A 13,222-nucleotide genomic window follows, 5' to 3' on the forward strand; every position below is an offset into this window, starting at 1 on the left:
ACTAGCTGGGTATGGTGGTGGGCACCTGTAATACTAGCTACTTGGGAGGCCGAAGCACGAGAATCGCTTGAACCCAGGAGGTGGAGGTTGCAGTGAGCCAAGATCGCACCACTGCACTGCAGCCTAGGAGACAGAGCGAGACTTTGTCTCAAAAAAAAAAAAAAAAAAAAGAAAAGAAAATATGAACAAATCCTTCAAGAAGTCTAGGATTATGTTAAATGGCCAAACCTAAGAATAATCGGTGTTCCTAAGGCAGAAGAGAATTCTAAAAGCTTGGAAAACATATTCGGGGGAATAATTGAGGAAAACTTCCTTGGCCTCACAGAGTCCTAGACATCCAAATACAAGATGCACAAAGAACACCTGGGAAATTCATCACAAAAAGATCTTTGCCTAGGCACATTGTCATCAGGTTATCCAAAGTTAAGACGAAGGAAAGAATCTTAAGAGCTGTGAGACAGAAGCACCAGGTAACCAATAAGGGAAAACCTATCAGATCAACAGCAGATTTCTTAGCAGAAATCCTGCAAGCTAGAAGGGATTGGGGCCCTGTCTTCAGCCTCCTCAAACAAAACAATCATCAGCCAAGAATTTGATGTTCAGTGAAACTAAGCATCATATATAAAGGAAAAATACAGTTTTTTTCAGACAAACAAATGCTGGGAGAATTTGCCATTACCAAGCCACCACTACAAGAACTGCTAAAAGGAGTTCTAAATCTTGAAACAACTCTTGGAAACACATCAAAACAGTACCTCTTTAAAGCATAAACCACATAGGACCTATACAACAAAAATACAAGTTAAAGATCAAAAACAAAAAACCCAAAAACCAGGCCGGGCATGGTGGCTCATGCCTGTTGTAATCCCAGCACTTTGGGAGGCCAAGGTGGGCAGATCACTTGAGGTCAGGAGTTCAAAACCAGCCTGGTCAACATGGTGAAACTCCGTCTCTACTAAAAATACAAAAAAATTAGCTGGCTGTGGTGGCAGGTGCCTGTAATCCCAGCTACTTGGGAGGCTGAGGCAGGAGAATTGCTTGAACCCAGGAGGTGGAGACTGCAGCAAGCTGAGGTTGTGCCACTGCACTCCAGCCTGGGTGACAAAGTGAGACTCTGTCTCAAAAACAAACAAACAAACAAAAAACAAACTACACAGGCAACAAAGAGCATGATGAATGCAACGGTACCTCACAATTCAATACTGACATTGAATGTAAATGGCCTCAATGCTCCACTTAAAAGATACAGAACTGCAGAATGGGTAAGAACTCACCAACCAACTATCTGCTGCCTTCAGGAGACTCACCTAACACATAAGAACTCACATAAACTTAAAGTAAAAGGGTGGAAAAGCATTTCATGCAAATAGACACCAAAAGGGAGCAGGGGTAGCTATTCTTATATCAGACAAAACAAACTTTAAAGCATCAGCAGTTAAAAAAGACAGAGGGACATTATATAATGATAAAAGGACTAGTCCAACAGGAAAATATCACAACCCCAAACATATATGCACCTAACACTGGAGCTCCCAAATTTATAAAACAATTACTAATAGACCTAAGAAATGAGATAGACAGCAACACAATAATATTGGGGGACTTTAATACTCCACTGACAACACTAGGCAGGATATAAAGACAGAAAGTCAACAAAGAAACAATGAGTTCAAACTATACCTTGGAGCAAATAGACTTAACAGATATATACAGAACATTTCATCCAACAACTGCAGAATACACATTCTATTCAACAGTGCATGGAACTTTCTCCAAGATAGACCATATGATAGGCCATAAAATGAGCCTCAATAAATTTAAGAAAATTGAAATTATATCAAGCATGCTCTCAGATCACAGTGGAATAAAACTGGAAATCAACTCCAAAAGGAACCTTCAAAACCATGCAAATACATGGAAATTAAGTAACCTGATCCTGAATGAGCATTGGGTCAAAAATAAAATCAAGATGGAAATTAAAAAATTCTTCAAAGTGTGTGACAATAGTGACACAACCTATCAAAACCTCTGGGATACAGCAAAGGCAGTGCTAAGAGGAAATTTCACAGCCCTAAATGCTTCTAACAAAAAGACTGAAAGAGCACAAACTGACATTCTAAGGTCACACCTCAAGAAACTAGAGAAACTAGAGAAACAAGGACAAACCAAACTCAAATCCAGCAGAAGAAGGGAAATAAACAAGATCAGAGCAGCACTAAATGAAATTGAAACAAAACAAAAAAAATACAAATCATAAATGAAACAAAAAGCCGGTTCTTTGAAAAGATAAATAAAATTGATAGACCATTAGCAAGATTAACCAAGAAAAGAAGAGAGAAAATCCAAAAACCTCACTAAGAAACGAGACAGAGGATATTACAACTGATACCACTGAAATACAAAAGATCATTCAAGGCTACTATGAACACCATTATGCACATAAACTAGAAAACCTAGAAGGGATGGATAAATTCCTGTAAAAATACAACCCTCCTAGCTTAAATCAGGAAGAATTAGATACCCTGAACAGACCAATAAAATTACTGACAAAAAAAGTCCAGGACCAGATTCACAGCAGAATTCTACCAGACATTCAAAGAATTGGTACCCATCCTTTTGAAACTATTCCACAAGATAGAGAAAGAAGGAACCCTCCCTAATTCATTCTATGAAGCCAGCATCACCCTAATACCAAAACCAGGAAAGGACATAACCAAAAAAGAAAACTACAGACTGATATCCTTGATGAACACAGATGCTAAAATCCTTGACAACATACTAGCTAGCCAAATCCAACAACATATGAAAAAGATAATCCACCATGATCAAGTGGGTTTCATACAAGAGATGTGGGGATGGTTTAATATACACAAGTCAGTAAATGTGATACATCACACAAACAGAATTAAAACAAAAATCACACGATCATCTCCATAGATGCAGAAAAAGCATTAGGCAAAATCCAGCATCCCTTTACGATTAAAACTCTCTGCAAAATTGGCATACAAGGGACATATCTTAATGTAATAAAAGACATCTATGACAAACCCACAGCCAACATAATACTGAATGAATAAAAGTTGAAAGCATTCCCTCTGAGAACTGGAACAAGACAAGGATGCCCACTCTTACCACTCCTCTTCAACTTAGTACTGGAAGTCTTAGCCAGAGCAGTCAGACAAGAGAAAGAAACAAAGGGCATCCAAATCCGTAAAGAGGAAGTTAAACTGTCACTGTTTGCTGACGACGTGATCATTTACCTTGGAAACCCTAAGGACTCCTCCAGAAAGCTCCTAGAATTGATAAAATAATTCAGCAAAGTTTCCAGATACAAGATGTACGCAAATCAGTAGCTCCTCTGTACACCAACAGTGACCAAGCAAAGAATCAAACCCTTTTACAATAGCTGCAAAAAAATAAATAAAATACTTAGGAATATACCTAACCAAGGAGTTGAAATACCTCTATGAGGAAAACTGTGAAACACTGCTGAAAGAAATCATAGATGACATGAACAAATGGAAACATATCCCATGCTCATGGATGGGTAGAATCAATATTGTGAAAATGACCATACTGCCAAAAGCAGTCTAAAAATTCAACACAATCCCCATCCAAATACCACCATAATTCTTCACAGAATTAGAAAAAAAACATTCTGAAATTCATACGGAACCAAAAAAGAGCCTGCATAGCCAAAGCAATACTAACCAAAAAGAACAAATCTGGAGGCATCACACTACCTGATTTCAAACTATACTATTAGGCCATAGTCACCAAAACAGCATGGTACTGGTATAAAAATAGGCACATAGATCAATGGAACATAATAGAGAACCCAGAAATAAACCGAAATGCTTATAGCCAACTGATCCTTGACAAAGCAAACAAAAACGTAAAGTGGAGAAAGGACACCCTTTTCAACAAATAGTGCTGGGATAATTGGCTAGCCACATGTAGGAGAATGAAACTGGATCCTCATCTCTTACATTATACAAAAATCAACTGAAGATGGATTAAGGACTTAAACCTAAAATCTGAAACTATAAAAATTCTAGAAGATAGCATTGGAAAAACCTTTCTAGACATTGACTTAGGCAAGGATTTCATGACCAAGAACACAAAAGCAAGTACAATAAAAACAAAGATAAAAAGCTGGGACCTAATTAATTAATTAATTAATTGCTTTTGCATGGCAAAAGGAACAGTCAGCAGAGTAAATAGACAACCCACAGAGTGGGAGAAAATCTTCATCATCTATACATCTGACAAAGGATTAATATCCAGAATCTACAATGAACTCAAACAAACAGTAAGAAATAAACAAACAATCCCATCGAAAAGTGGACTAAGGACATGAATAGACTATTCTGAAAAGAAGATACACAAATGGCCAACAAACATAAAAAATGCTCAACATCACTAATGATCAGGGAATGCAAATCAAAACCACAATGTGATACTATCTTACTCCTGCAAGAATGGCCATAATAATAATAAAAAAAAACAATAGATGTTGGCATGGATGTAGTGAACAGGGAAGACTTCTACACTGCTGGTGGAAATGTAAACTAGTACAGTCACTAGGGAAAACAGTGTGGAGATTCCTTAAAGAACTAAAAGTAGGTCTACCATTTGATCCAGCAATCCCACTACTGGGTATCTACCCAGAGGAAAAGAAGTCATTATTAGAAAAAGATACTGGCACATGCATGTTTATAGCGGCACATTCACAACTGCAAAATTGTGGAACCAACCCAAATGTCCATCAATCAACAAGTGATAAAGAAACTGTGAGATATATATATATATATATATATATATATATATATATATATATATATGATGGAATACTATGTAGCCATAAAAAGGAATGAATTAACAGCATTTGCAGTGACCTGGATGAGATTGGAGACTATTATTCTAAGTGAAGTAACTCAGGAATGGAAAACCAAACATCGTATGATCTCATTGTTATGTGGGAGCTAAGCTATGAGGACGCAAAGGCATAAGAATGACACAATGGACTTTGGGGACGTGGGGGAAAGAGTGGGACGGGGGTAGGGGATAAAAGACTACAAATATGGTGCAGTGTATACTGCTCAGGTGATGGGTACACCAAAATCTCACAAATCACCACTAAAGAAGTTACTCATGTAACCAAATACCACCTGTACCCCAATAACTGATGGAAAAAAATGACAGAAGCAATCTGTGAATAAGAACCCTGTGAAAATCTCTCTTTGTGATTTGTTCCTCATCCTTCAGACTCACAGTGGGGATAGTGGGGAGTTCGGACAGTGGGGAGTATGGGAATCAGCTCGGGGTTCTAATCTTGGCTGCATAACCCATTCATGGAGGGCCATGGGACAAATCATTCACCTGCTGAGTGTCAGCCCTCTTTCGAGTCAACCCTGGTAATCCCTGGCTCTTCTTAGAGTTGAATAGCTCATTCCCACAGCACTCTGTACATTCTTCACATTGTTCATCTTGCTTTCCTTCAGGGCAAAGATCAGGCCTCACTCATGGTCTCCAATGTGCCAGTCCAGGTCTGGCAAATATGGGCATCGAATAGGCCTTTGTGGGTGAACGAATGCATGACTGAGTGGGCTTCTGCTTGTCAAGTCTCCCTCTTTGGAAGCATACCCCCTTAGCACACATTAGAGCTCACTCTCAGATTGCATTGCCAAGAAGTCATGCTTATTAGGACAGCTGGTGCACTGGAAGGGCTTACATCCACCCGCCCTCATAAAAATCCCCGATTCCCAGATAAGGAGAGGAAGTGGCTGCCGCAGGAATTTGATCTGAGATAACCCGTTCCACCACGCTTGGTGGACTGTGGTGTGCATCTGCAATGCGCGGCCACTTGTCGCACGAGGCAGCGGCTGCCACAGGCTCTAAAGGAATGTGTGTCCAATATTGGGTGCTGAAAGGCTGGAAGGAGAAGCAGATCTCAGGACGTGTCAGGGTGGCTGATTTGCTGTGATCGAAAGGGTGTGATCCTTCCCTGGGTAGCAAGTGGGGGACAGGGTCGTGGGGAAGAATGTGGAGGGGATTAGAAGGGCTTGCTTCCATTTTCTAACATTTCATATCTATTTCCCTTTAATCTTTTGACCTGGCCTTTTCTAAAACTGGGTTTTAATAAGCTAAAAGGGGACAACGCCTCTTGTATTCATTTATGGAGTTTATAAAGAGCCCATCCCCTTGGAAATGAGGGAACATGTAAGACAGCAGTCACAGGAGCCCAGATTCTTCAGCTTCACAGTGGTGGTGACAGGGGCAGCAAATTGGCAGAAGAGCCAACTGGTTGACTCCTATTCTGGAAGGAGGAAGGGATAATTTACACTTACCAAAAATACCCTGACAGGCATCCCATCCATTTAATTGGATAATTTATTATTGGAAAGATCTCCAGATTTATGACCAAAGATCTGGGTGTCTACCCCAGCTTTGCCACTTACTGGTTCTCTCTAGGGAAAAGAAGACTCACCGTGAGCCTTAGTGTCTCCATCTGTACAGTTAATATCCTACTATCGTGCAACTCCAATATGAAATGGCTTTGTAAAAGGCAAAGAGCTACAAATATGCAAAAATAGTTATTATTACGGACTTCCTGTCTTTTAAAACACACATGTTCCTTGGAGGATTAAACCTACTCTCATTCACTCCTTAGTGTTAATTGCTTTCTTAAAACTCCTAATTATAACTAGTGGAAAAATGAGAATTTTTTTCTGCTGAGCTCACACAAGCTGGTTGGGAAGGGGTTTTGGAGTGGGGCAGTTGCAAGGAAGGTGTTACAGAGAGATTTGCTGTTGGATGCTAGTGTGGTATGGTGGAAATGCTGTGGACTCACCGAGAGTTGGGTTCAAATCTTAGTTCTGTTAAATTCTGACTATGTCACCTGGGAAAAGTTATTAAACATCTTCAGGCCTAAGGTTTTTCATTGACAACAAAAGGATGCAGGGCTTCAATAAATGATCTGTCAGCACTAATATTCTTGGATTCTGTGCTTAGGTTGTGACAGTAAAATACACCTTAGAAAATTCACTGTCTAGTTTATGATACAGTATTATCTGGAATTATTACCTAAAAAGAGTTAGGAATATTGCCCATGAAGTGATAATTCAGGCCTGAACTAAGGATAGATAATTTCTGTCATTTGTAGAATCCCCAGCACAAAGTGCAGAACCTGGGACACAGTAGGTGTTTATGTGTCAAACAGACTATTTACACAGTGCAAACCTTTATTTTAATGGAAGGAGAAGGTCAACTCTTGCGCCACTGACAGTGTTTTTAGTTAATTCAGTCCGTTTTTCAGGGATTCTCCCTGCTAATTTTTCTTCTTGTAGATACAAAGGAGTATTTTAATAATAAAAAGAAGCAATTTGAATATTTAACAATAAGAGATTCACTAAGCAAGTCTAGGGATATGCAAATAACTGGAATGTTATACAACAGTTTAATAAAGATTACATAAATGTACATTGGCATAAAAAGATATTTGAGTTATATCGGTAAGTTTAAAAAGTAGTTGACTAAACAGCTCCCAAAGCATAGGAAAAAGTCTGGAATATTACACATCGAAGTGCTTAAAGAAGTTATATATATTCATGGAAGGATTAAAGGTTTTCAAAATGAATTTTTTCTTCTGTTATTTTTAAAATCTTAATTGAGAAATAATTTGCACACCCTACAACACACCATTAAAATGTATAATTTGATGACTTTTAGTATATTTCCAGGGTTGTGCAACCATCATCATAGTCAATTTTAGAACGTTTTCATTACCACAAAAAGAAACCTCATACCACTTAGCAATCAACCCCTGTCCCACCTCCCCTTCCAGCATCCCGCTGGCAACCTCCAATCTACTTTTGGTCTCTATAGATTTGCAAACGTTCTCCTAATTTATGTTTTACAGTCAAATTTACAGCAATCAAGTTTGGTTTTCAGTAGACTTTGCCAGAGAGCCCATCCAATGATCGTGCATCAAAACGACTATCACGTCACTATCTTCTCTGGACCAAAACCAGGGAGCAGAGTCACATCTACAATTAAGGGTGGTTTTCAGACCTGGTAGTAATGCTGCTTAGTGTATGGGTTGAAGTATGGGGATCCCAAGCTTCCTTTCACTTCTGATGGTGCTCTCATCCCTACCTGGAAAGAGAGCTTTGTACCTTCTAGCTCCTTTTATTTCTAATCTGAGATATCTTTTCATCTTTTGAAGAGAGGCAGAGATATAAATGAAACCCTCACCCTTAACCATTGTCATGTTATGATTTTCACAGCCTTGTTTTTCATCAAGAATCACTGATTTGAAGTCAGATGGTTTGTATATGACAGATCTAGTTCCCAAACTCAACCAGGCCAGCTCATAAATATTTACTATTCATGTTTTTAAAGTGATTGTGTCAACTTGCTCTTAGGTATCAGAAATGAAATTTTATGGCCAATGAAAATCAAGTGATTAAAAATAGTTGCCTATTTCCTAAAGTCCAAATATCTCAAACATATGAATTCATTATTCTAATATTCATTTACCATCTCCTATGTAGAGAGCCTCAAGTTTAGTGCTTAATTACACAAAGTATAATCCTGGCTTTCATAAACTTATAATGTGGAGGCTTGGTTCCAGTCTTTGGACACCATGGTTCTTTTCTCATTTACACTATAAAGAAGATTTATGATGACAACCAACATAAACCCATCTAGAAAACAAAGCATATATTAAGTTGATCCATGTGAAGTTATCAATATTCTACCATTTTTGACATCCAAAAGTTTCAGTCCAATAAAAAAACTTGCACTAAATAATGATAGAATTGCTTACAATTTATCAGCAATTGGACCTAAAATATGTCATAATCACTATTTGATTTGGTCTCACAACAATCCCATGAGGTAGGAAATATTCGGATCTCCATTTTTTGGAAAACAGAGTCTCAGAAAGATTCAGTCATCTGTTTGAGTTGATATTGTCAATAAGTGGTCTTATTGTGTGATACATCAAAAGGTTTGTGTGATGCAAAAATACTGTGCTCTTAAATATTGTATTAAATAAAACATTAAAGGAGTTGGAGAGAAAATAAGGGCTACAAAGAAGTCCTTATTCAAGTTTCTAGCACAGAGTGTATGCTTAATAAGTGTTAGCAGAATACATGAGCAAGAAAGCAGAGAAAGGAATGGTTAATGCTAATAAAAGCCCAAGGAAATCCTTTCCATATCTTTTCTTGTATTCCAAAGGGTACAGAACAATCTTCCTCAAGCAGTAACATCTCCCAGCAGGCCCCATCTCCACCCCTTTTGTCAGTTATCTCTGATTCCTGTCAAGAATCTTCAACCTGTTGGACAAGAATCTCATTTCCACATTAAGCTCCTGTCCTTCCAATGGTGGCCCAAACAAGTCCTAGATTTCCAATCATAAACCAATTAGGAGATAAGATATAAACTCATGAAAATTGAATAGCAATATGAAACATCAGGAGAAGACATGTATATGAAATATGAGTGGGTCCTGCCCTAATACACTCCCGTCAGAATGCTATTGTGTCGGTGATTCAGGCTGTCTTTGGGCAGAGGCAATCTGCCTGGTAGGATGCCTCTGAATTTACTAACAATCACCAACTGGGAAAATGCCAACGTGTGAACCACTTGATTCCATCTTGTGATGAATACTCCTCCCCAAAGTTCTGTCATTGTAATCCGCCACCCTGCAAATTTTGCTTGCAAAATGTGTGCTGGCAGCGGCTTCTGCAGCTATTTCAGTATCCTGACATCTGTCGATGCTCTTTGGGCAATGGAATGATACAAGTCGTTCTCATAAGTCATTGGTATCAAAGAGCAATGCTAAGTTTTTACAAAACATTTTGGGAAGAGCATCATGAAGATGCCCATAAATGCTATCGGGCACTGCCTGCAGCATGAGCAGACCATTCGGTGAGAGGCGAGATATAGAGGAGCGTGACAGGGGATGAGTATGTGCAGCATGACTAAAATTAGTTTCCAATCTGAGATCTTCATTTCTGCCATCTCTGGAACAGCCATCATCATCCACATTTTTCCCCATACATGGCCCATTCCAAAATAATCCTCATTCAGAGGTCTAAATGTCAACTGCTCTGAAAAAAGGTTCTGAAATGATGATGATGAATGAATGTGTAACATTTCAAGCAGATACTCTGTGGAATCCTATCACCACTGCCAGAAAGCAGCTAGCAAGGGAACCATGGCCATATACTGAAGCAAGGCCTGGTTTCTGGCCTTGTAAAGCGAAGTCTCGAATGTGTATCTGCAGGTTGATACCTCATCTCATTGACAGCTTTCCATCCTGACCTGAAGTTCTCCAGCTTTCCCAGTGTTGCATGTAGGCAGCCCCATTCCCTGGGACGGTCAGAGACTGGACTGTTTAACCCAAGGGGAAATACTCTGTCCTGGAGACACAGAGCACAAAGCTCTTCATCTGTTATACAGACCCAAGGATTTCCCCCAAAGTTCTACCACAGAAAGGCAAGGATTTCCCCCAAAATTCTACTGCAGACAAGAGAAGTCATTTTATATTTAAGGTCTTACAAAGTCTTATGTTACAATTACAAGAGGATAAAGTCTAGAAGCTAAACTAAATGACTGAAAAAATGGCTCAAATGATGACACTCTTGAGATTCACTTGGAGAGTTTAAAGGCAATTTTAAAAGAAAATGTGAAAGTGGAAAAATTCTAGTTTTTTATTTTATTTTATATAACATGAAAAATATATATGTAGTAAAATTATTAAATAAAATAGGTAAACGTTTGACTCTTCCATCTACATCCTTAAAAGGCATATATACAAAATTCCCCCAAAATCTATCTCTTTTTTAATTTTTTATTCGGGAAATGAGGGAATCATCTTATTTGGCGGTATATATGGAACTTAAGAAATATTTGTGGAGTAGTATAGGGAAGAGTCAAGTGTCATTAATATGAGAGAGATTGGGTGTTTGGGTGTCTCATTTTGCCTATTGATTTTAATTTTAAAAATAATGTCAGCAAAAATTCTATAGAATATTAAAATCTGCATTGTCTCTGAAATTACTAAAACCATTAACAAACCTACTAAGCTTAATGTACTGATGCTACCCAGCATGTTTTCCATTTGAAAATAATCCCTTGCCTATTTCCTCATTCGCTTTAGCTTAGACCTAGTTTAATTGTGAGACCTCAGCCCCAATTCTCATGACAACTGGAAGGGATATTTGACAAGGTTGTTATCTGGGAAGAATCATTTCACCATTTGGGGTTTTGGTTTCCCAATTTATATAAAGGATGATTTTTGTCTGCCTCATCTATTCTTTTAATTACTGTGAGGGTCAGATGGCATGAACGTAAACTCTTCAAAGAGTAGTGTGCTAACCAAGATTTCTTTCCATATGTGTGTGTGTGTGTATAATATATACATATATATATTAAACATATAAAACATGTAACATATATTTTAAGTTAACAACCTGAAACACTCCAAGCATATATTTAGAAAGGGAGGGAGGGAAGGTGGAAGGAAGAACGTAAGGGAAGAAAGGAGAAAGAAAGGGAGAAAGGAAAGAAGAATAGGAGGAAGAGAGGACATAGCAAATAAACTATTCATAATCCCATATTATCAAGGTTGTAAATTCCCATACTCTTTCTCCTTTACTTTGTCTCTGTTGACTATGGTCATTTCATTCACATCCACATATCCATGAGAGGACAGGCTGCAGGATATCTCAGATTTCTCCTGCTTTTGCAAGCTGCAGTTTTTTATTGACCTTATTTTATACTGTTTTCCTTTGGCAAACACAGGTGCAAAAGGAATGGGGATTTAGTTGGAGTTCAGGATTCGACCTTCTCTTCTACAGTGTATTCTTTTTTTTTTAGAAAATATAATAAGCTTTATTTATAATATTTAATAATGATATTTAAATGATGTTTATAATTTCTATATAAACTCTTGGATACTCAGCATGTTTCAAATATACAACCTTAATTGATCCTCAGCAATCTCTGTTAGTTTCTAGCTGTTATATTCCATAGTGGCATTGGTATTGTATGCTTCTACCTCATGGTGGTTAAAATATACTTTTATGAACTTGCCTGAGAATCCAACAACCAACATAATCACATAATGAGAAAATGTGTTCTGAGTTCCAAACAGCTGGCTAACAAATGAGTACCCAGAAGTCAAAAGTTGTATGGCATTTTCTAATAGCTACATTAGCCGACATAAATCAATTGACATATTCTAATGAATGGAATTCTTTCATTAAATAAGAATTAGCTATGTATTCATTTAATTGTTTAAACAACTTTTTCTAAGCAGTTTTCAAGAGCACCTGAATCACTTACAGATTAGTACATGATAAAAGACACAGAAGATACTAACTTTTAAAACAAGATGCCATTTAAAAGGGAGAAGAAACAATTTAAAAGCCTGGAGCTGAATAGATGTGCACATTCATAATAACGATTATTAGAACTAAGGCTTTTATGCCAACCACTGTTATCCCCACTTCTCATAATAACGATTATTAGAAGTAAGGTTTTTTATGCCAACCACTGTTATCCCCACTTCACAGATGACAAAAATACAGTTTTTGAGGGGTTAAGAAAAACCACCTAATCAGAGCAATGTTCAAGTTTTCTGAACACAGGGTAACACTCTGAAGAGTAGAAACCCTAGGTTAGATTATGTCTGATTCTGGCAGTACATTTTAAATGATATTTTTGGGTTATGAAGGTGAAAAGATAAATATTCAAAGTTTAAAAAATTTTTCCTGAGAATAAAAAGAATAGAGATTTCTCTACAGATTCCATTCACAGCTGAAGTGGGAACACCACTTTGCTGCCTGGATAATAAGTATTGAAGTTGCTGTAAAGGAGACCCCCCAAAGATTGACAGCTTGTTGAGAACCCTGTGGATGAAGTTACCTTCCTTGGAATATGGAAACAAGTGGACTGTGTGTGCACAGTAAGAGAGTTTACGGGCTTGGTCGATGATGGGACAGGGTTGATGGAGGGTCCTAGAGAGGAACAGATGGAAGAAGTCTGAGCAGTACCGGTTAAAAAAGAGGAGAGATAATGTTAAAACATTTGGCCAAGGAACCTGAGACATTCATTAATCTAGAAAAACTCTTGAGTGTGTGACACTGGAGCCTGGCATCTTCTACAGTAAAAATTCAGCGATGAAAGAACTCTTTTCTACAGAGAAATT

The 13,222-nt window shown here is 38.0% G+C and overlaps 1 protein-coding gene across 1 annotated transcript in view; it reads right to left on the reverse strand.

Moving 5' to 3' along the window:
• The window catches only part of LOC100989114 (gastrokine-3), a 39,854-nt gene extending 31,703 nt beyond the window's left edge, over nt 1–8,151 (reverse strand). The window contains exons 1-2 of the mRNA XM_055107373.1: nt 8,074–8,151; nt 5,735–5,934 (exon numbers count right to left, since the gene is read on the reverse strand). Coding sequence (XP_054963348.1) covers nt 5,735–5,934; nt 8,074–8,151 — 278 coding nt within the window. The remainder of the gene's footprint in view (nt 1–5,734; nt 5,935–8,073) is intronic.
• Nucleotides 8,152–13,222: the final 5,071 nt, after the last annotated feature.

The sequence above is a fragment of the Pan paniscus genome, chromosome 12 (genome assembly GCF_029289425.2).
Source record: "Pan paniscus chromosome 12, NHGRI_mPanPan1-v2.0_pri, whole genome shotgun sequence".
In the NCBI taxonomy this organism is placed as follows: domain Eukaryota; kingdom Metazoa; phylum Chordata; class Mammalia; order Primates; family Hominidae; genus Pan; species Pan paniscus.